The 21,595-nt window shown below is 34.9% G+C and overlaps 3 protein-coding genes across 3 annotated transcripts; 2 read left to right on the plus strand and 1 right to left on the minus strand.

The window, feature by feature from the left end:
- Positions 1-6,433: 6,433 nt before the first annotated feature.
- On the plus strand, positions 6,434-9,173 carry LOC132296151 (uncharacterized). The gene is made up of 4 exons (XM_059794380.1): positions 6,434-7,244; positions 7,365-7,892; positions 7,976-8,069; positions 8,218-9,173. The coding sequence occupies exons 1-4, from the start codon at positions 6,665-6,667 to the stop codon at positions 8,630-8,632; spliced, it is 1,617 nt and encodes a 538-aa protein (XP_059650363.1). The 5' UTR covers positions 6,434-6,664; the 3' UTR covers positions 8,633-9,173.
- A 7,339-nt stretch (positions 9,174-16,512) lies between these two features.
- LOC132286858 (probable calcium-binding protein CML46) lies at positions 16,513-17,348 on the minus strand. Its single transcript, XM_059789266.1, has one exon. It carries the CDS (start codon positions 17,328-17,330, stop codon positions 16,782-16,784), a length of 549 nt encoding a protein of 182 aa, XP_059645249.1. The 5' UTR covers positions 17,331-17,348; the 3' UTR covers positions 16,513-16,781.
- A 2,919-nt stretch (positions 17,349-20,267) lies between these two features.
- Positions 20,268-21,595, plus strand: LOC132296152 (uncharacterized). The gene is made up of 3 exons (XM_059794381.1): positions 20,268-20,345; positions 20,743-21,030; positions 21,095-21,595. The coding sequence occupies exons 1-3, from the start codon at positions 20,268-20,270 to the stop codon at positions 21,593-21,595; spliced, it is 867 nt and encodes a 288-aa protein (XP_059650364.1).

Here is a 21,595-nt window from a genome sequence, read left to right on the forward strand (position 1 = left end):
GTCCATTCATGATTACAAATTGCGCTGGCGTTGTAGCTTATGGGTTGGCACTTCTGGATAATTTGGATCGCGTGCACAATGTGTTCTATGTTTCCATGCTGCGGAAATTTCTGCGAGATGAAGATCGGTATCGGCATATCGATGTTGGGGAGATTGAGTTGCAGCCGGATGCAACATATTTGGGGCCACCGTGTCGTATTGTCGACCGTCGGGATCAAGTTCTTTGTAATAAGGTTATCCTTTTAGTGCGTGTTCAGTGGAGTCACCACAATGAGGCTAAGTTTACTTGGGAACGGAAGGATGTCATCGCTCATAGTTTCCTGAAATATTGGAAGAAGGTAAGAGTAAATTCCGAGGATGGAATTCCTTTTATTAAGGAGGAAGAATGTAATACCCCTAATTTTAAAAGGATAGTCTTGACATTTTAATTATTGTTTTATTGCATTTTTAGTTGATTATTTGTTTATTTGCCTAATTATTTTATTTGTTGTGTTATTTATTTTCTTTAATTGAATTAATTGTTTTAACTGTTTTAATTGTTTAAATGGTTTAATTGTATTATGTAGCTTTTTTAATAAGTTAATTGGGTTATTTGATTAAATGAGTGTTATTAATTATTAATGTTAAATTAGGGTTTTATTCTTTTATGAAATCACGTTTTGGCCGACTAGGATTTAGTTAGGTTTTGCCGTCTCTAATTACAATTGGATCTAGGTTTTTACTATTGCCTATATATGAAATAAGTCTGCCCACAGTGGAGATAGAGAGACGTAACAGAGAATTGTGAGAAAAATAGAGAGATTACAGTTGGGGTTTCGGCTGTGGATTAAAGGACGAACCTAGGAGGAGGGGAGGTTTTGCTCATAGAATTAAATCAGAGCAGTAGGAGGTTGACAGTGAACGGACGTAGTCGGAAAACTTAGGAAGACGGCTACTATGTTTTGATTCAAAATCTCACAGGCAAGTTTTATTATTTCTCTTTCCCCTTGACCTGTGTTCTGTGTATGCCTAGATGATCTCTAGGATTTTATCAGACATTAAATGAATCTTGCATGCTTAGTATATGTTAAATTAATCATTTGTATGTGTTTAATTTGATCTGGAATAGTTCTTGTGAATCTGGATTTCATTGTCTGATCTTAAAGCATATTGAATCGGTAACTGATTTCATTGTTGTTATTAATTCAAACTGATGTAAATAACTGATGGGGATGCTACTGGATATAATTTAGACTTTTAGGTTCAGTATTAAGGAAGAAAAGAAAGGTTGGAAGTGGCCGGAGACGAAGTAGAAGGAGTAAATGATTCGGGGCTCTCAGAGAGGGGGAGAACTCGCTCCATGGAAGTGGGAGCCGGCTTTGGGAGATTGAAAGCCAGCTTCCACCCCTCTAGAGCTGACTCCAAGGTGGATGGAGCCGGCTCCATGCTTGGACAAAGCCTACTCTCAAGTTTTGAGAGTAGGCTCTCTTATGTTCCCACATTTTGGAATTTTTTTCTAGGCACGGTTTGGACGATTTGTTCTTTCCTAATTATTTTGGGACTTTATTGGGGGGTTCTAAATACTAGTTTTGTGTAATATTAAAACCTTTTATGGCATAATTTAAACCTTTATGCTAATGGATTGAACAGTAGAAAAGTAAACAACTTTACATGATGTTAACGGATAGAAGGGATTTAATTGCTTAATTTTATTTTAGCAATTTAAAGGACTGTAGCATGATTATAAACCTTGTTTTGGATGCACAATAGAGTCATTTATTTATCAGACTTGATCTGTGCTTACGCTGCATTCTATTTGCTGAAATATTAAACTTCGTTCTACAATGACATAGATTAATGTATTGAATTTTAATTGCTGAACTATTAAACTTTGTTCTGGCAACTACATGGATTAATGTGTTGGACTTTAAATTGCTCAACTATTATATTATGTTCTGTCAATTACATGGATGTTTTGGAATATATGCACCGGTATAGGACAGTGGCATATTAGGGATGGTTTAGCTCAAAACGCTAAGACCTACCTACTTTGGAATAAGGGAATGGATTATAAAAATTAAATCCTACTTATATTTAAGTCAGATCAACTGAGTAAGTTGAGTGACTACCTAGATTATTTATAATTGTGGTTAAGTCAGATCAACTGAATAAGTTGAGTGACTAATTGGATTAGTTAATCTTATATCAGATCAATGAACAATTGAATGACATCCTCTGGTTTTGGACGGACTTTAAATATATGACTATGGTACCACGATATGAGCTTGAGTCTCAGGATCGTTGGTTAGGGAGCGTATATGCATTGGGATGCATAGCTAGCTATGACGGTTGATGTGTACCCTGTTAGGTCTAGGTATTCATGCCCACCTCTGGTGCGTTTTGCATGTTGTCTTTTATTCAGGTTGAGACCCCTTTGTAGTCCAGTGAGAGTCCTGTAGTGTGGATATATAGATAGATATTGTTGAGACATTTAGGATGTATCTGCGTATCGGGTCTCTATTTGGATTGTAGTTAGAATAGAACTTATTCGTGGGCTAGGCCCACTCTAATTTTTCAGGTGTTCGACAGTTCCAGACTTAGAGCTTGTTCAGGCTGAGCAGAGACGGTCATTCATTCTACCGACGATGTAGGATTTCCTTCTATGTTTTAGTTTGGATTTTATTTTCCGTACTTTATTTTTATTGGGATTTTATTTTTCGTACTTTATTTTTATTGGAATTTTATTAGGGGTCCACTAGATGGATTCCCGAGTTGTACGTATTGAAAGTTTTGGAGGTTTGGGATTATATTAATCTTTATCTTTGGAGGATTTTATATTTAGAATTCTTTCAGCTTATTATTTATTTTTTAAATCTTTTTGTATTCTGTGTTCAATTAAGTATTACTTATTTGGTATTCCCTCGGGTTTGGGCTTGGGCCTGATCAACTCATGTCTCGGAGTCGAGGGGTATTACATATGTCCCTTCGCCGTCGCCTGAGCTGCCGCTCCACCTTTCAGTCCACTGCATCGCTAGCTTCGATATACTACTTGCTCGCCACACCACAAAACAGTGCTCGCCATTAGTCGAATTCTTGCCAGTCATTGTTCTTTGCTCGTCGCTGCTCTTCACGCCGTTTACTCCGTTATCGCCGGTAAGTCCATTCTTGTAATAGAGATGGGAGAGGGAGTGTATGGAGATAGAGGAGAGAGAAATAGTGTGTGTAAGGGTATAGAAGTCATTTACATTATCTAATATTTTAGAATAATTGTAATTAAAAAATTTGGGGCAAACATGTCTTTTCCCAAACTTTTAACAGAGAGAGTAACAGAAAAGTGAAAATGGATCTAAGTGATAGTTATTTTCGAAAGATATTTGAAACTGATATTTGGTCAAACCTCAGGGGGTCTCACTGAAATTATCCCTTATTATAATTATACGGACCTCTCCTATAATTTTAAAAATTACTTTCACCTCCCTTGAAAAGGAAATCTTGTAACATTAACCTACCTTGTTGGTGACAGACCGTTAACTAGGTTACCAGTTTGTATAGTTTTACTAAAATATCCTCACATAAATAACATCAAAATAGACTAATACAGATGCCTTTTATGCCTATTTCTTTCTGTCTCTAAAACTTTGTAAACCCTATTATCATTCCTTTAAAGTTCTAAAACTTTCTAATCAAGCCCAATTCTCATTCATTTGAATTTGTCATTGAACTAAGTTAAAAATAGAGAATGGTTAAAAACAAAATTTAACATGAACTATTTTTAAGTATAAATTGTCGCATAGCCAACAACCACCGCACACCTAATTAATTCCTCTTTTTTTTTTCTTGAACCCTATTTCACGAGCCATCGCCGTAAAGCTACCAGCACCCACAGTTGGTGATGAATTGTCTGATTGTGCATCTGGGTGTGATATGGTGATGGACCAAGTGGACGTGGATTTGAGGTGATTTACATATATATATATAGAGAGAGAAAGAGCGAGAGATGGATAAATGTAGCCATTTCCATAAAGCTATTAACACTCATCATTGGTGGTGAATTGTCTTATTATGCATCTTAGGTGCGATATGGTGGTGGAGCAAGTGGATGTGGATTTGAGGTGACTTACATAAAGCTACGAGGGAGGGATAAAATGTAGCCATCGTAACAAAACTGCCAACACCCACCATTGGTGGTGAATTGTTTGATTGTGCATCTTAGGTGCGATATAGTGGTGGAGCGAGTGGATGTGCATCTTAGGTGCGATTTGTTTGAGTTAAAATATACAGAAATTTTGGAGGTGAGAAAAATAGAGTGGTTGTGGGTAGGGGTGCAACTTGGGTTGGGAAACCCGAACCTAACCCGAGCCCAGCCCGATTTTTTACGAACTTGGACAATCATTTTTATAATTAGGGTTGGGCTTTGGTTGAAAAATCTTAACCAGAATTAAATTAGGGTTAGGCTTGTGTTGAAGTGCTAGCAACCTAAGCCAACCCGAACCCGAATTATAATATTATTTTCATATACATTTTTTCTTTAAAATACATTATATATATTATTTAAAGTATGATTACCTTTATTTTTTTTTTTTTCGACTTTTTTTTTGTTAAATCTTAACTTATTGTTTGTAATTTATTAAAAATCTACAAAAAAGTTTTTGAACTTTTTCTTATTTAAGAGTAATTTAATCTAATACTAATTTAAGATCATATTAAATTTTCGGTGTGAAGATTAGCTTTATGAGTAACCTGAATCAACCCAAAATTTTTATATGAAATCTAAGCCTGAGTTGTAAGCTCAAATTGAAAAGTAGAAGGATGGGTTGGGCTCAGGTTGAATAATTAGGGTGGAGGATAAGGTTAGGGTTGGGCTTGAGTTTAGCATTTCATATAGTGGGTTGGGCTCAAGTTAGACCTCAAACCCGCCCAACCCACCTGAGTTGCAGCCCTAGTTGTGGGGGACTCATCTAGGTCATCTTTGTAGTTATTTAGGGATACAAGTTCTAAAATTAAACTAAAATAAAATATTTGAGAGAATATATATATATATATATATATATATATATATATATATATATATATATATGTAACAAACCTCACTCTAGGCAGACACAATAGTGTCCACTTTTATCTCCCCGAGTCCAGAGACTTCCCAGGAGGTCACCTAGGAGGTTAGGGTAAGGGTTGTTACAAATGGTATCAGAGCCTGACCCAATCGGAAGTGTGACCAACGAGGATGTTGGGCCCCATATATTGGGTGATTGTGACTACCTTGTGGGGCAGGTGTGTGTAAGTGTGTGTAGGTGATACCAATAGGCTACTGGAGAGCCATAGGTGCATAATTCCACATCGTCTGAGTATGAATGTGACAAGTTAAGTTGATGTCTCTTTATATCTATCACTACGATGGCTTTGGAGAAATTTGTGAAAAAAGAAAAATTATTCATTCATGTATATACATAGCATATTTGCATAAATATATACATACAAAGATTGGGTATATAGTGATATAAGAGTAATAGTGACATTCTACTAATATTAAGTGTGTGAAATTAGATATTTTTGTTTTTGACTCATGTTGACTTTTTAAAAAAAAAGATAACTGTTAAAAAGTTTACTTTTCAATAATGTTAAAGTAATTTTTGAAACTATAAAGAATGTCTGTGCAATTAAAACAAACGTCAACGGTGATCAATGTAATTTACCTATTAAACCATCCCTCTTTTTCTTTTTTTTTTTCTTTTCCTCTTACACCTTGCCAATTATGCATCCTTAACAATTCCTTCCATTCTAAACAAGAAGTTTAATTTGGTTATTAGGGGTAGTTTGATTTCACATCAAGTTTCAATGGCCAGTTTGGGTCCATGGTTTTAGTGATGTTGATGATTGGGGTCTACTTCAGGTTCAGGTGGTTAACAGAAACAAAAGCTAAACCTCCTCTAAAGTTAAAAAGTTGATGGAGATGGAGAGCTAGGTTATTTACTTGTGTTGACAAGGTTGCTATTTCAAGCTATCATTTTCCCACTTTGAAAAGAAAGGTGTCTTAGACCTGCACATGCCCAAGATAGCAGACATCACATTAGAGCCTTTCTTGTCATTGTTCAGAGAGACAGCCTAAGAACCTTCAGCCCTACTCACAGACTTATAGAGAGAGAAAGAGAGAGATTTTCTCTCTCCTTCACACGTGTGAATGATGTGTGATTTTGTTAAAAAGAAGAGAAAAATAATAATATAATACTACTATTTTTGTAATCTTCTTAAACTACCTATTTTTTAATACCAAATATTAATGCACATAAACTAGTTGACTGTTACATACAGGTCAGTGTGAGGTCGGTCAGTCAGGGTGGTTAACTACTCACACACTCTCCCTCCCTCACTCATGAGAGAGAGTGAAAGAGATAGGGGAGAGAGAGAGAGAGGCCAAGGCCATGTATAGAGAGAGAGAGAGAGGGAGGAGGCTTCCGTTAGAAACACTTTTGCTGTTTGGTGCTGTTTCAAGTTTTTTCTTCCCACTGCAAACTCTCCTTTCCCCTCCTCTTCACTATCTGTCAAAGTTCCTTCTCATTTTAGTCCCTAAAAATCTTTTTTTCTTTCACATGCACTTTGTATGTATCTGTCCATGATGAAGATGATGACTTTGTAACAGTTCTTAGCGAAATAGCCAGCATCTGTCAGACACAGAAAAGAAGGAATGGCCAACAAGTGTGTTATATATGCACCAAATCATCACACAAATGGCATTACCTGTTACTCCACCACTTCCTCATCCTCATCTTTATCTTCTTCTCCTTTTTCTTCTTCTTCTATGACAATGGGGATGGTGTTTGCAGACATGGGTTCTCTCTCAATCAATCCAAACTATGGAGGAATCTCTTCATCTTTGTCTTCTTCACCAGAGGGTAATAATGGAAGGGCTGCTGCTTGTTGGGGTGGTTTTCCATTTATGAGAAATTGCACCACAAGAAGTTTAGAGGAAGCCCACAACATTAACAGTACTGATCAAGAAGGTAAGGGCTCTGATTGCAGTGATGGATTTGGGGAATACAATGAAACCATTGATCTCAATGGCAGCCTAAATGAAGATCATCGAGAGAAAGCTAACATGAGCGACACAGTCATGAGTAATGGCAAAGAAACAGATTGTGGTCAGTCTAAGCTGTGTGCCAGAGGGCATTGGAGGCCTGCAGAAGATGCTAAGCTCAAGGAACTTGTAGCTCAATATGGCCCTCAAAACTGGAATCTTATAGCAGAGAAGTTAGAAGGAAGATCAGGTAATTAATTGATTAATTTCCCTATTTTCCTTAATTAATAAAAAATTCTTCTTTTTCTTCTTGTTCTTGTACTAATTTTATCTTTGTTTTGGTGTTTTGTCTGTGTGTGTGTGTGTGAAGGTAAGAGTTGTAGGTTGAGATGGTTTAACCAGTTGGATCCAAGGATCAACAGAAGAGCTTTCACTGAAGAAGAAGAAGAGAGGCTAATGGCTGCTCATAGACTATATGGTAACAAATGGGCTATGATTGCTAGGCTTTTCCCTGGGAGGACTGATAATGCAGTGAAGAATCATTGGCATGTCATAATGGCAAGAAAGTATAGAGAACAGTCCAGTGCTTACAGGAGGAGAAAGATGGGACAACAGTCCCATGTTTACAGGAGAATGGAAGGTGAATCATCAAGCACCATAAGATCAACAGAGCCACCACCACCACCACCATCAGTATACCCTCCTGCTGCCAATTTCTTCAACAACCCACCTCATGTTTTCCCATTTGGTGGTGGGGTACTTAGTCCTGCAGGCTTATCAAATGGTTCACCCCACATGGTTGGTGTTGGTGAAGCAATGCCAAGCAATAATGTGCATGTCCCTCCTCTTCCTCACAGTGGGCTTTGTGCACAGCAGACACCTTTTGATTTCCTCCCTGGTAGTGTGTCCTTTGTGATTCCCTCCTTTACCTCTCCCTATTATATCTATGTATCTATCTATATGATGTGTTCGTTGCTGCAGTGTTGTGCATTTTGGTTTCTGTGCTGCTGCTCATTGGTTTCCATTTTAGTCTTCTACCAAATTTTCTTATTACAGTTTCTCCACTCTCCTTGCAGTGGAACTATAGTCATATTTAAAATTCCTGCAGTCTTGTTCATCTGCATGTGGACTAAAGCAACCCTTTTCTTCACAACTTTTTTTTGTTGCTTTTAAAAACACACACACACACAGTGTTATATGTATATATGTGTACACCTTTTTAGCACACTAGTAGCAGTTAGTAATAATTTTCAGGTTTTTGAGTGGTTGGTTGGTTGTGTTTATGCAGGTCCCAAGAGCCATGAGATGATGAGCATTTTTAGGCAGCAGAACAACAGATCTTGGGATACAAGAGATGAAGCTGCCAGCATGTCATGTATGATGTATCACCACCACCAACACCAACAACCTCCATTGGTAAAGACAATGCAACAGTCTCACTATCATCATCACTACCCTTCTTCTACTAGCTTCTCAGATTTCTCAACACCGCAAGTTTCAGCCACTGAACAAGTTTCACATTCACCAGAGGAGGAGGAGGAGGAGGAGGAGGACGACAACAACAACAACAACAACCATTTTGAGACCAATATTGCTGCACTACCCTTCATTGACTTTCTTGGAGTAGGAGCCACATGAAGAAGTTAGAAGCCAAGCCAAGAAAAGGAAAAAAAAGATATGATGAAAACGGTTTTCCAAATCTCACAACATGGACTGTGTTCCAAAGTATAAATGAGAGGGCCAAATAGAGGCAGGGAGAGAAATTGAAGATGTTTTCAGTTGGGTGACAGTAAAATATCAAGCACAATTGTCTTTTTGAAGTCAATTCCCACTTGGGCTTTTCTTGTACAATCTACTAATTTCCCATATGTGAAACAATAAAGTGCTAGCTTTAGCTAGATATCTTTTTATTTTTATTTACTTTTTATTTTTTCTGCATTGTTCTCCTGTTTTTTTATTTTTCAATTTTGATTGCTTAATTTACTAAGAATAAGAACTAATTAACCACTGGCCATTAGCCTCCTGTTATAACCACTTCTTTCTCGAACAGGAAGTGAGGGTTTCGAGCACCAAAGTAGGAATTTGTGTGCGCGTGCTGGCGTGAGTATTTATCTAACCGAGAAAAGAGAAAAAAAAGAATAAAATCAAATTTTGAATGCATTGAATATGATCAAATTATATTCCCAGTTAAAAAAACATTGTCTGTTTGTTTATATTTCTTTCATTAAAAATTCATTAAAGTTTGTTATGTGGTGTGCCACAAAAAATGGAGTGAGTTTGAGAGAATTAATTAATGGGTGGGAGAAAAAACTTGGAGATTGATGATGAGGCTTTAGAAAGACAAAAAAGGAGACCAGAACTTTGAAGACATCCTTTTCTCATGGGCCTGCAAAAGTGAGGCACACAATTCTGGCCCTGAAACCCCCTCCTGACTATTTATGTATTCATGATGGTAACTGTTAAACATACTTGCCTCAGCAGAATCTTCTGAGTGTTCATGCAACCCACATGGGATAGGATTATGGAACTGTCCCATATGCTTGGTGGGGTTGATCCAAATATTCATTAGATACACACACAGACACACACACACATATATATATACATACATGTATATGTAATGTCTATAGTACTACTACAAGGAAGATATATTTAAATTTGTTAAATAAGGGTGTGCTAGGGAAAGTTTGTTCCTTTATCTCAGAATTAAATGTTGATGATTTTTTTTAATTAAGAAATCAAAAGAATATTAGTGAAATAAAGAGGGTGACATGAGATGCAAGTCATGATTAGTAACTATGGTGTAAAATGTGGTGCAGTTGGCCTGAATTTAAGGACAATGTGATGTGTGCAACAGCTCCAAATTTCAACCCTTTAATTTGTATGGGCCAAGTTTCAGCCTCCCCTTTAAAATGAGGAGAAATTATTAGGTACTAATAATGTAGCACATATGGTGATTATTTTCAATAAACAGAGAAAATTGTGAATATTAATTGGAACTCCGTGATTACCACATTTATTTTGGTTAATCATCTGCTTCTTTTGTTACATAAATAGCCGAGTCATTAAGGAATATCCACAAAAACATTTCAGAAATCGGTTTGATTCTCTCAACTGAGATTGCTAACGATCAGATGTTACCCTTGCAAGTTTTTTTTTTTTTTTAGCCTGGCAAACGATAAAAAAACTTATTCATGAAAAAATGTCATTACTTAAAAAAAAAAAAAAAACAAATGGAACTGCTAATATTGCTAGACAAGACTAATTAATTGAGAGTTTAATGATATGATCAAATCATATGCTGGGCTCACTTATTATAATAATGATACGATCCAATAAAATGAGAAACTAAAGCTGGGCAAGAATAGATATTTGCCTGACCATTGTTTATTTATAGGGTACAAAAAAAAAAAAAAAAAAAAAAAAAAAGGAAAAATATGTTGATCTAATGAAGAATGGTTGGATTTATGGCGCGATTTTATGTCAACAGTGGGCTTGCCAAAAAAATTGTTAGCCTACTATCAATTGGGCCTTCTCGTTATTGTCGTTGGGTTTGGTGTTTTATATGATCTATTACAGACTCTGGTCTAGAGATAATATGGCAAGGAAGTTCATTAGATTTGAAGTCAACAATGAAAACAAATAATCAATTTTGTGTGATCATTGGCTATCATGTGGCCTCTGATCAATGCAATTAATCTCAACAGCAGGCAAAGGAGGAGCATCAACAGTTATGCTACTGTTTCATAAACATAAGAGGGCATTATCACATGGAAACACTCACCACTCACCTTCTGGATAAGTCAGGTCAATTCTTCAATTCAAGTTTGGTTTCCATTCTAGCCCTAGAAATTGACAAGATTTGTAATTCGGGCATCCAATTGGAAACAAAAGAAAAAATAATGCAAAATTCTTGTATGAAAACTTACCTCGATGAGTTTCGTGTACCCAAGAGTGTTTTCTAATCATTGTTGTACCCAAAAACAAACACTTGATGCAATCTCTAAATGCATTTGAAATTGACTCTTCTCAGTTTGAAGATGTCGATGTCCTCGTGCGCAGAAAGTTGCTAAAAAATGTTATTATTCTTTAAAATATGGAGTTGCCAATATTATTCGATAAAATTATTTAATTGAAGGACAATACGTACCTACTCACCAATGAATAAGTATATCATACTATTGTTGAAGAAAGTGATAAAAAAAAAAAAAAAATGAACTCGTATTGACCCGAATTCCATTTTTTTTTCTTTTCAACTTTTTAATTAACAAGCAAAAAAGCATGTGCATTGCATGTGAGTAAAAGTCTATGATAAATAATATTTTAAGTATAAAAAATACATAAATCATTTAGAAGAAATATAGATAAATAAGGAAAAAATATTAAGTTATTGTTCAATATATATAGATAGTTAAAGGAAAAATCCGATCATAACCATGGCTTATAATATATAAGCCTTATATACACATCCATATACATTGATAGTTAAAGAGAAGTATATCATCACCACTCGGGCGGAGCCCAGATTGTATCTTTTAGGGGAGGCATGGTGTATTTGAAAATAATAATAATAATAAATAAATAAATAAATAAATAAATAAAAATGACCAACAAATAATTTTTTTCAGGCAAACAATAAAAACAAAAAATCATAGCAAAATCACAAAATTATCAAACAGCAGTATAATATTCTTGATCTAATTCATGTGATAGATTCATGTGACGTTGTGAACAATATAGAACTAAATTGCAGTTACTAAAATAGATAATAGATTCATATGAACAAAACAAAACTAGGGTTTTCATATTCTATAAAAAAAAATGAGTGTATTTTACCTGCAAATTTAGAGAAAAAAAAACCCTGCAAATTGAGGGGTGAGTCGATGATAGATTGACATCAAAATAGAAGATTGATTCTGATTTCTATCTCTATCTTTAAATTCTCTCATTCCTATTCTAATTCTGATGTTGAACTATGTAAAGAGCAATGGAAGAAAATGAAATTGAAAAATTGAGCAAGGACGGGCAGAGAGAGCATGAAGATTCTATACAAGGACCTTACTGTTTTTGTTCAGAAATTGACCAGTACACATACCAACTACAAAGTTATCACCGCTCAAACACACCACTAACCATTGGTCTTCCACTTTTAGGCTCTAGGCCCTACACATAACACACTACTAAACATTCTCTTCCCTTTTAGGCCTTGCAAATTATAGCATGTTTTCACTCTAACTTTTCTTTTTCATTAATTTTATTATTTTTGAGGAGGGGCATTTTTGAACTTTCAAAACAAATATGCATATCATAGTAGGGAAAACAAAATTTTCAGGAGGGACATGTGCCCTCCGCCCCTGATCACCGCGACTATATGAATATATATGAAAAAAAAAAAAAAAAGAAAAAAAAAAAAAAAGAAAAAGCAACCCGACTTCCATCTAGTAGATGATAGACAATTTTGAGATGTTCTTCCTTTTTGAAAAAATGAATAAATAAAATTGTTGAATTCAAATTTGGGTTTTCAGCATTTTTGTAAAAAATTGAAATAAAATTTAAAGAAAGTTTTAGTGTGGGAAAAAAAACCCTGGAATCAACCAAGTAGGGAATGAAGAGAACATTTAAATTAAGAGGGAAAGTCTAATTGAATAAAAATAGTGAATTAAAAAAGCAAAAAATGCATAGAATTGATATATGGATTAAGAAAAATACGCCATTTACCACCATACCTCAATCGAATCTGCATATCAAGCAACATTCCCACCACATACATGGGCAACTCAATAGAGTCATATCGGTTGAATGAATAAAAATAAGTATAATAGCAATTGAATTACAATTAATATGACAAAAAAGTAATTAATAGTCAATGAAATAATATTTGTATTAGAAAAAAACTTACACTTTGAATCAAAGCAGCAAAAACCTTAATTTTTCATTTTAAAAACTACAAAAAAAATGTTTAGAAATATTCACGTACTTTTTTTCCTGGTTAGCCATCTAAGAAAATCTTTGAACTAACAAGAAGCTTACCAGACGGTACCTAATGAAACCTAATGTGTGTGCACTCTGCCTAAATGAGTCTGAATCTTATAACCATCTATTCCATTAATGCAATTATTCATCTAAAATTTGTTAATTCTTCAATTCAAATGTGGTTTCCATACTAGCCCTAGAAATTGGCAAGAATTTTAATTTGGGGCATCCAATTGGCAACAAAAGAAAAAACATCAAACAAAATCCTTGTATGGAAACTTACCTTGTAAGTTCGTGCACAATATTTTGAAGAAGCGCAACGCTAGAGTGTTCTCTTATTATTGTTGTACTTAAGAGCGAACACTTAATGCAAACTATAAATGCATTAGAAATTGACTCTTCTCAATTCGAATTTTTGCTGCAGAGAAATTGGCCAAAAATTTTATTACTTTTAAAAATTTGGAGCTGTTAAATATTATTCGACAAAACTAATTAATTAAGAGACAATACTTATGTGAGTAGGTACATTATAGTGACTGCTGAAGAAAGTAAAAAAAAAGGAAAATGAACCCGCATTGACCCGACTTTCATTTTTTTCTTTATTTTTAATTAATTAGCAAAAAGCATGTGTATTGCACGTGAGTAAAATTCTATGATAAATAGTTTAAGTATAAAAAAAATATAGAAATTATTAAAAAGAAATACACATAAATAATACTTAAAAGGGAAAATTATATCATCACCACGACTTTTGTATATAAATAGTTAAAGAAAAAGTCATAGTATCATCGTAACTATTTGAATATATGCAAAAAAAAAAAAAAAAAAAAAAAAAAAAACCATAACTTGACCTCCATCTAGTAGATCATAGACAACACTGATATGTTTTTCCTTCATGAAAAAAAAAGTACAAAAAAAATAAATAAAATTGGTTAATTCAAATATGGGTTCTAAGTATTTTTGCAAAACATGAAATAAAATTTAAAGAAAGTTTTTCTGTGGGAAACAAACCCTGAAACCAACCAAGTGGGGAATGAAGATAAAATTAAAAATAAAAAGATAGAATGTTTAATTGAATAAAAAAAGTGAATTAAAAAAGAAAAAATGCATAGAATTGATATCTACATCAAGAAAAACATGCCCTTTGCCGCCATATATTCACCCGACTCACAATCGAATTTGCATAGCAAGCAACATTCCCGCCACATGCATGGGCAAGTCAAGAGAGGTATGACGGTTGAATGAATAAAAAGAGTTGTAATAGCAGTTAAATTGAAATTAATACGATAAAAAATGCAATTAATAGTCAATGAAAGAATACCTCATGCAACCTGATGTGCGTACACTCTGCCTAAATGGGCCTGAATCTCATCACCATCTATTCTATATCAATGCAATTATTCATCTAAAATTTGATCGAGGTTTCTATACTAGCCCTAGAAATTGACAAGAATTTTAATTTGGGCATCCAATTGGGAGCAAAAGAAAAAATCAAGCAAAATCCTTGTATAAAAACTTACCTTGACGATTTTCATGTACCACATTTCGAAAAATCGCAATGCCAGAGTGTTTTTTAATCGTTCTTGTACCCAGGAGAGAACACTTGATGCAATCTCCAAATGCATTCGAAATCGTCTCTTCTCATTTCAAATATGTGGATGTCCTCACGCTGAGAAAGTAGTCCAAAATATCATTACTCTTTAAAAAATGGAACTGTTAATATTATTAGACAAAACTAATTAATTGAGGTACAATATTTCTATACTCACCACCAATGAGTAGGTACACCGTACTAACTATTGAAGAAAGTAATAAAAAAAGGAAAATGAACCACATTGACCGGACTTCCATTTCTTTTTCTTTTCACCTTTTTAATTAACTAACAAAAAACACGTGCATTGTATGTAAGTAAAACTCTATGATAAATAATTTAAGTATAAAAAATAGAGAAATTATTAAAAAGAAATACACATAAATAAGAAAAAAATATTCAAGTTTGTTCACCATATAAAGATGGTTAAAGGAAAAATCAGATCATCACTACGACTTATATATAAATTCATATGGATATACAGTTAAAATACAGTAACGAGCGGGTGTTTCGTAATTTAATTCAAAAGCTTAACCTATTAGGTAAGATTAACACTCAACTCATATATACTTATCAACTTTCCCATCAAATTCAATGTGGGACAAGTCTCCTTATTAACACCAAGGATGCTTTCTGTCAGGGCTTCAAACGATCGTATCCTCTTTTATTTTCATCTTCCTCTGTTAATCTCAAATTCTCTTCCAGTAATGGGATCATCACTTGATTGCTGCTTGCATCTCTCTCTGTCTCTCTCTCTTTCCTCTATCCTTCCCTTTTCATGTTCATATCAACTTTCTTTTTACTCAATTTACAAAGACTAAGCAAGAGTTTGCTGATTATTATTATTTTTTGGGTTGACCACATAGATAACATGCGTAGATCTTCATTCCCTTTCAATTTTTTAATTTTTATATGTATCATTAGGGAAGACGTGTCACTATATGATTGGCTCATATCATTGGTTGGGAAAGAATCCCTACTTAAAAATAAAATAAAGATTTTTTTGAACATTGTTTATTTAGAAAAAGAAAAAAACCATTTTGGTCCAATGAGGAGAATGCATTGGATCTATTCCCATGATTTTATGGTCAACCGTAGGCTTCCAATGAAATATTAGCTACCATCTACTGGGCTTTCTCATTATTGTTGTTGGATTTGGTGTTTCATCACTATTACACAAGTACTAGGAGAACAGATATGGGGTGCTCATCACTGTTACAAAGTAGAAGAAGAATAGATATCGGATGCGCTTGGTGTACTGGGCGTATAATATATGCATTAGTGCGTATAAGCCGTTTAAGATTTACATGTATTAGTGCGTATAATATATGGATAGTTTGGATGCATCTGGTACACCTTTGGATGCATATGGTACACCGTGCGCCTACCACACCTAATATTTACTCGCATGAGGAGTATTAGAATTCCAAGATCAAGGTGTTTATTAGGACAAAAATCAATACCAAATCTCAATTCCAAGATCAAGGTGTTTATTACGACAAAAATCATTATCAAATCTCAATTTGGTTACCAATTTGGATGTTTGGATAGGTTGAGGCTAAAAGTTTTTTCTTTTTTATATTAGAAAATACATTGGATAAAAAAAAAGTAAAATAAAAAAATACTATGCGTTTACTACTTATCTGAATTAGTTTTGTGTTTGGAAATTTGTGTTTTTTCTTATGAAAATTCAGCAGAAATTGTATTCGATTCAAGATAGATGAATTGCACATGTTAACAATTTGAAAGAAATTGGTTAAAAAGCTAAACCTGTCACGCAATCTAATGAGTTAAATTGAACGAATTTATATTTATTTATGTAATAATAGTTGAAATTCAACTCAAACTCAACCTAAAACTTGTTAAATGGCTCTGTCAATCTGAATTCAACTTTAGAATGATTCAAGTTGAATTCCTAATATAGGAAATTCAAACTTATCTTTTTGTAATAATAGTTTAAATTCAACTCAAACCAACTCAAACAATTAAGGAACTATCAAAATTTCTTCAATGATTCGTTGGGCTTGATTCAACTTCAGTTTGGTCCAAGTCAAATTCCTAACTCACAAAAATTTAATATTTCATATCATAAAAGAAATTTCACCAGTACATAGACTAAGAAAAAAACACGTTATTTTTTATATCCACAAACTAGATACATGTCCAACTTGAAAAAAAAAAAATAAAATAAAAAGATGAAATTATTATTTGGCCAAGAACTTTTTAGCAACACTTCTCCATTAATTTGACAAACTCATTGAAGTCAACGAGTCCATCCCCATTTTCATCAAATGCACAAATCATCCTAGTGCACTCCTCCACCTGTGATCTCTCCATTAGCCCTAAACTATAGAGTACTCTCTGCAACTCAGTTGCATCTATGAACCCATCTTGGTTCACATCAAACACTCCAAAAGCTTCCTCCAACTCTTCAAAACAAGGCTCTTCATCATCAAACATTGTTGAAAACTCTTCTACACCAAACTTGTCATCATCAGCACCAATTGGATCGTACGATATACCCAACCTGTCCATCACCATCTTTAGCTCTCCAAAGCAAAGTTCTTGATCATCAACAATGGGATTAATCTCACGATCAATGGGAATGCACTGCAATGGCTGATCAGTGTTTCGGCTTTTCGTGTTGGGACAAGTTTTCCATTTGGTGGCAATGAAAGCTAGCAGAGTTTGGAGAAAGTAGTGGACATCTGAGAGAAAATTGTGAACTCTGATGTCCCAGTAGAGAATTCTGAAGAAAAGTTGGAATTCCATTTGGAGAGAGAGAGAGAGAGAGAGCTTATTCTTGGTGATGGAAGGAATGCAATGGACATTGTTAACATATATATGAGAACTTGGATTCTGTTTGAGAGCATTTGCAGAATAAAATTTTCTTGAGGAGATTTATGTTGTGTTTTCTAGGAAATGTGTGAGATGTAACAAGGAAGAGTGACCATGTGAGTGTGTGTGGAAATGTCCATAAAAAGAATCAAGACTTGGTCGTCTATCAAATGACTTTGAAGATGGTGGTAAGATATTTCGAACATTCCATGAAATTGCAATGGTTCAATACACGACAACCTTTCCTAAATTAACTAAATTACCCATATTGAATCATTTTATAAAATATATAAAAATAAATAATTTAATAAAATAACGAAAAATAACATTATTAGAGGACACCGACAATTGACAAGTAAAGATAAAAATAAAAAATAAAATAAAAATAAAGATAAAAATAGAAGATAAGAAATGAAAATAAAATGCAAACTAAAGAAAACAAATCTACTCCAAACTTCGAAAACTAGTGCACACTCATATTGTGATTTTTTTTTTTTTTTTTTTTAACAATGTTGATAAGAAAATATATATATATATATATATATATATATATATATATATATATAAATTGGTAAAAAATAGTACACTAACATCTTAAAAAATTCAAATCCTTATTCTGCAAATTTTCAAAGTTTTTTTTTTTTTTTTTTTAAAAAAAAAAAATTTAGAGATATATATAGAGAAAAAAAAAAAAATTTCTTTTTTTTTTTTTTTAAAAAAATGTGATGCGCACATAACACCCATATACTATGATATTAGTAGTATATATATTCCATTTGGCATTTTTGGAAAAGTAAAAAGGAAAAACGAGTATTACAACACTAATTTATGTCAGATTTATGATTGAGGTGTATTTTTACGTAATGTGAAAAAATTAGGGGTGATTTTTGCACACTTTTTCAATTAGGGGTGTTTTCCCCCTTATCCCAATAATAAATTGAAGATTTAAAAAAAAAAACAAAATATATGCCGCTTTCTTTTTGTTTTGTTGTCTTTAAAAATTAAAAATACTAAAATAGTTAGATATTTAATAAAGCTTCAAGTCTCATATCTCATCGATTTCTCTGCGTCTTTTTATGTTGACCGTGTTGAGGTCAAATTTTGGGGTGCTTAACTTGAAATTTCGTCACTAATTGTTCTAAATTTTAAAACTAAATAAATAAGAAAGAGTTAATTGTTTATTTTATAAAAAAATGATTTTAAATTTAAATTGTCAGATTGTATAAGATTCAACCTGTGAGATCGTGACACGTGTTCAATGTGAGACTCATTCAGTCAAGAATTAAAACGATGCCAAGAAGAAATTGTTGTCTCTCTCTTTTTTGGGAGGCCCATCCCTCTATTTATAATGAATTAAAAAGGTTGAATTGAATTAGGACTCACATTCCTTGCTCATAAGGAAGCAAGCATGTCTCCATATTCGAATTGGATTCGGTTTGTTTACGGGCCGGATTGCTCACATGTGGGCGGGCTGATGCTGTATCATAGTTATTGGCTCCTACGATTGGGCTTTTGGCCTCTTGCCATACCCGTGTTGGGCTTTGACTCCGGGCCTTGGCTTTGTGGTGTGCTGCCTCACCAATATTTTCCCATGCGGTCCTTACCTACTGATGTGGCATGTTCTTATTGGAGAGAGGATTTTTCCCTCCACAGACACTCATACGTAGTGTTTGGCCTAATCAAAAGATTTTGACTTCTCCACCAATTGCCACATTTCTAAATCACCAAAAATCTATGATGCACGGATACGGATACGGACACGGACACGGGACACGGGTATGATACGATACGAACACGGTAATACGGCAAATTTCAAAAAAATAGGACACGGACACGACGGGAATACGCCTATAAAATTATTTATATATATATATATATATATATATATATATATTCAAAATATGATAACTAGAACATTGCTCATTCATTTTCCTAATAACAAACAGGTATATATAAATACAAAATTGCAAATAAAACAACAACAAATAACAGGACCTAATGGATGTATAATTTAAATATCCATAATTAAGGGAAGATTGTTAAATTAACGCACTATTGAGATAGGCTCTACAGATTACGATAAGGATTACAGATTGAGATAGGCTTTATAGATTACGATAAGGATTAAAGATTGTGATAAGGATTAAAGATTACGATGAGGATTAAGTCTACAGATTACAATAAGGTAATTCTACGTGACATCTTAACCTAAGCCCTATAAAAAAGGCAGGGTAATCAACGTTTGGAGGTACGCAATAAACCCTAACTCAATTTCTCGATTTCTCCAGGGAGATTATCATTCACACTGACTTGTTCGTCGGAGCCTACTCCACCGGTAACACACCGGTGTTCGTAGGATCACTTTTTCTTCTCTTTATTCAGGAAGTCAGATCAGATCTAGGTTGCGCAAAATCCATCATCAACAGTTAGAGCCGTCTATGGGAACGATTTTAGTTCTCTAAATAAAGTATGGTTCAATTGCGATCTGGTCTGGTTGCTAGCGAATACGAAGCGTTGCAAACTTCTGATCAAAGGGACTCGACGAGGCAACCCCCCGCCGTCCCAAACGATCAGGAACACGTCACAGTGTTGGAACAATAGGTTTAAACCTTAAATAAGGGAATGAACCAATTAGTCCAGAAAAATTCAATAATTCTACAACGCTTAGCCGACCTTAATGAGGTGGAGAATAATGAAGTACCCAATAATGACTCTCGTAAGATTGACAACGACGCTGAGCTTAGTCAAATAGGGGGTCAACAGAGAAGCCATCACCATCGGTCTCTTGAACGGAATAATACCAGGCTCCGTACAGGTACCTCTGGTTGTGTTGGTGACAAGACTGAAGACGTCACTTATTTCAATCTGTAGATGCAAGATCTGAGAACTAGGGTCAAAGACGTCATGCAAGCAATGAAAGGGAAGGGCCAGGCCACAGTGAACGATCTGGTACAGAAGACCAACCTAGCATTTAGCCTCGCTGTTAAGTTATGAGTTGTCCTCTACCTAGCAAATTTAATAAGCCAACTCTTGAGAGCTTCGATGGGACGCGGGACCCTCTCGATCATTTGGAGACCTACAAAGCTCTTATGTATTTGCAAGTCGTACCAGATGAGATTATGTGCAGGGCTTTCCCTACCACACTAAAGGGTTGGGCTCGTCCTTGGTTCAATAAATTAAAGCCAGGCTCCATTGAAATCTTTAATGAGTTGAGCAAATAATTCATCGGACACTTCATCACTGGGCAGAGGCATAGGAGACAGCAACACACTTATTGAATGTGAAACAGTAGAAGGGAAAGCCTCTCCGTGGTTACATAAGTCGTTTTAACGCTAATATGCTGCAGGTAGAAGAGGTGGACGACAAAGTTGCCCTCACAGCCTTTATGGGAGGACTACAGACTTCTAAGTTCCTATTTCCCTTATCAAAAGAAGCCCTTACAAGCATGACAGAGTTGATGGTTAGAGCGTGGAAGCACATGAACGCTGAGGGTGCTATGAATGCACGAAAAAACAAAGATGGTGAAGATAAGAGGTCGGAGAAGAAGAGGCCAGCACCTAACACTAGGGAGGAAAAGGAATCGAAGTACAAGAAATTCTCAAACAACCAGGCTGACAGATCGTCTCGCCGCCCAGTGAGCCCAGGCAGGTATAATAACTATACCCCCTAAATACATTGTAGAGCCAGTCTTTCTGCAGATTCAAGATGACGCATCATTGAAATGGCCGTTAAAGCTAAAAGCTGATCCAACAAAGAGGTCTCTAGGTAAATACTGTAGGTTTCACCGGGACCATGGACATAACACAGAAGATTGTTTCGACCTCAAAAACCAGATCGAGAACCTTGTTCGTAAAGGTCATTTACGCAAATTCACAACTAGAAATGGAAAAGGAGGCTCCAACCCAGCCCGGGAGGGCCGAGATGATCGCCCTCCTCAACACCAACCAATGGGTGAGATCAAAGTTATATCGGGTGGCTTCGCTGGTGGTGGTGAGACAAGTTCGGCTCGGAGGGCTCATGCTAGGAGAATTCGGAGTTTTTCAGAGGTGAATGAAGTTGGAATGACAAGTCCTCCAACAAAATTACCTCGAGTTGAGGAGCCGGTCATAACCTTTTCTGAAGAAGATGACAAGGGAATTCACCAGCCCCATGATGACCCTCTGGTAGTTTCCATGGTCGTTGCTAATTTCACTATTTGA

This window comes from Cornus florida, unplaced genomic scaffold (assembly GCF_030987335.1).
Source record: "Cornus florida cultivar Cherokee Brave unplaced genomic scaffold, ASM3098733v1 CherokeeBrave_3.0.0_Hap2_Chr02, whole genome shotgun sequence".
In the NCBI taxonomy this organism is placed as follows: Eukaryota; Viridiplantae; Streptophyta; class Magnoliopsida; order Cornales; family Cornaceae; genus Cornus; species Cornus florida.

What these genes read in the sequence shown, in the direction of transcription:
- LOC132296151 (XM_059794380.1), top strand. Translation starts at nt 6,665, where the DNA reads ATGGCCAACAAGTGTGTTATATATGCACCAAATCATCACACAAATGGC. An exon ending in GAAGTTAGAAGGAAGATCAG is followed by an intron (nt 7,245 to 7,364) that starts GTAATTAATTGA and finishes GTGTGTGTGAAG; the next exon opens with GTAAGAGTTGTAGGTTGAGA. An exon ending in ACCTTTTGATTTCCTCCCTG is followed by an intron (nt 7,893 to 7,975) that starts GTAGTGTGTCCT and finishes TCGTTGCTGCAG; the next exon opens with TGTTGTGCATTTTGGTTTCT.
- LOC132286858 (XM_059789266.1), bottom strand. Translation starts at nt 17,330, where the DNA reads ATGGAATTCCAACTTTTCTTCAGAATTCTCTACTGGGACATCAGAGTT.
- LOC132296152 (XM_059794381.1), top strand. Translation starts at nt 20,268, where the DNA reads ATGCAAGATCTGAGAACTAGGGTCAAAGACGTCATGCAAGCAATGAAA. An exon ending in AGGCCACAGTGAACGATCTG is followed by an intron (nt 20,346 to 20,742) that starts GTACAGAAGACC and finishes AATATGCTGCAG; the next exon opens with GTAGAAGAGGTGGACGACAA. An exon ending in ACAGATCGTCTCGCCGCCCA is followed by an intron (nt 21,031 to 21,094) that starts GTGAGCCCAGGC and finishes GTCTTTCTGCAG; the next exon opens with ATTCAAGATGACGCATCATT.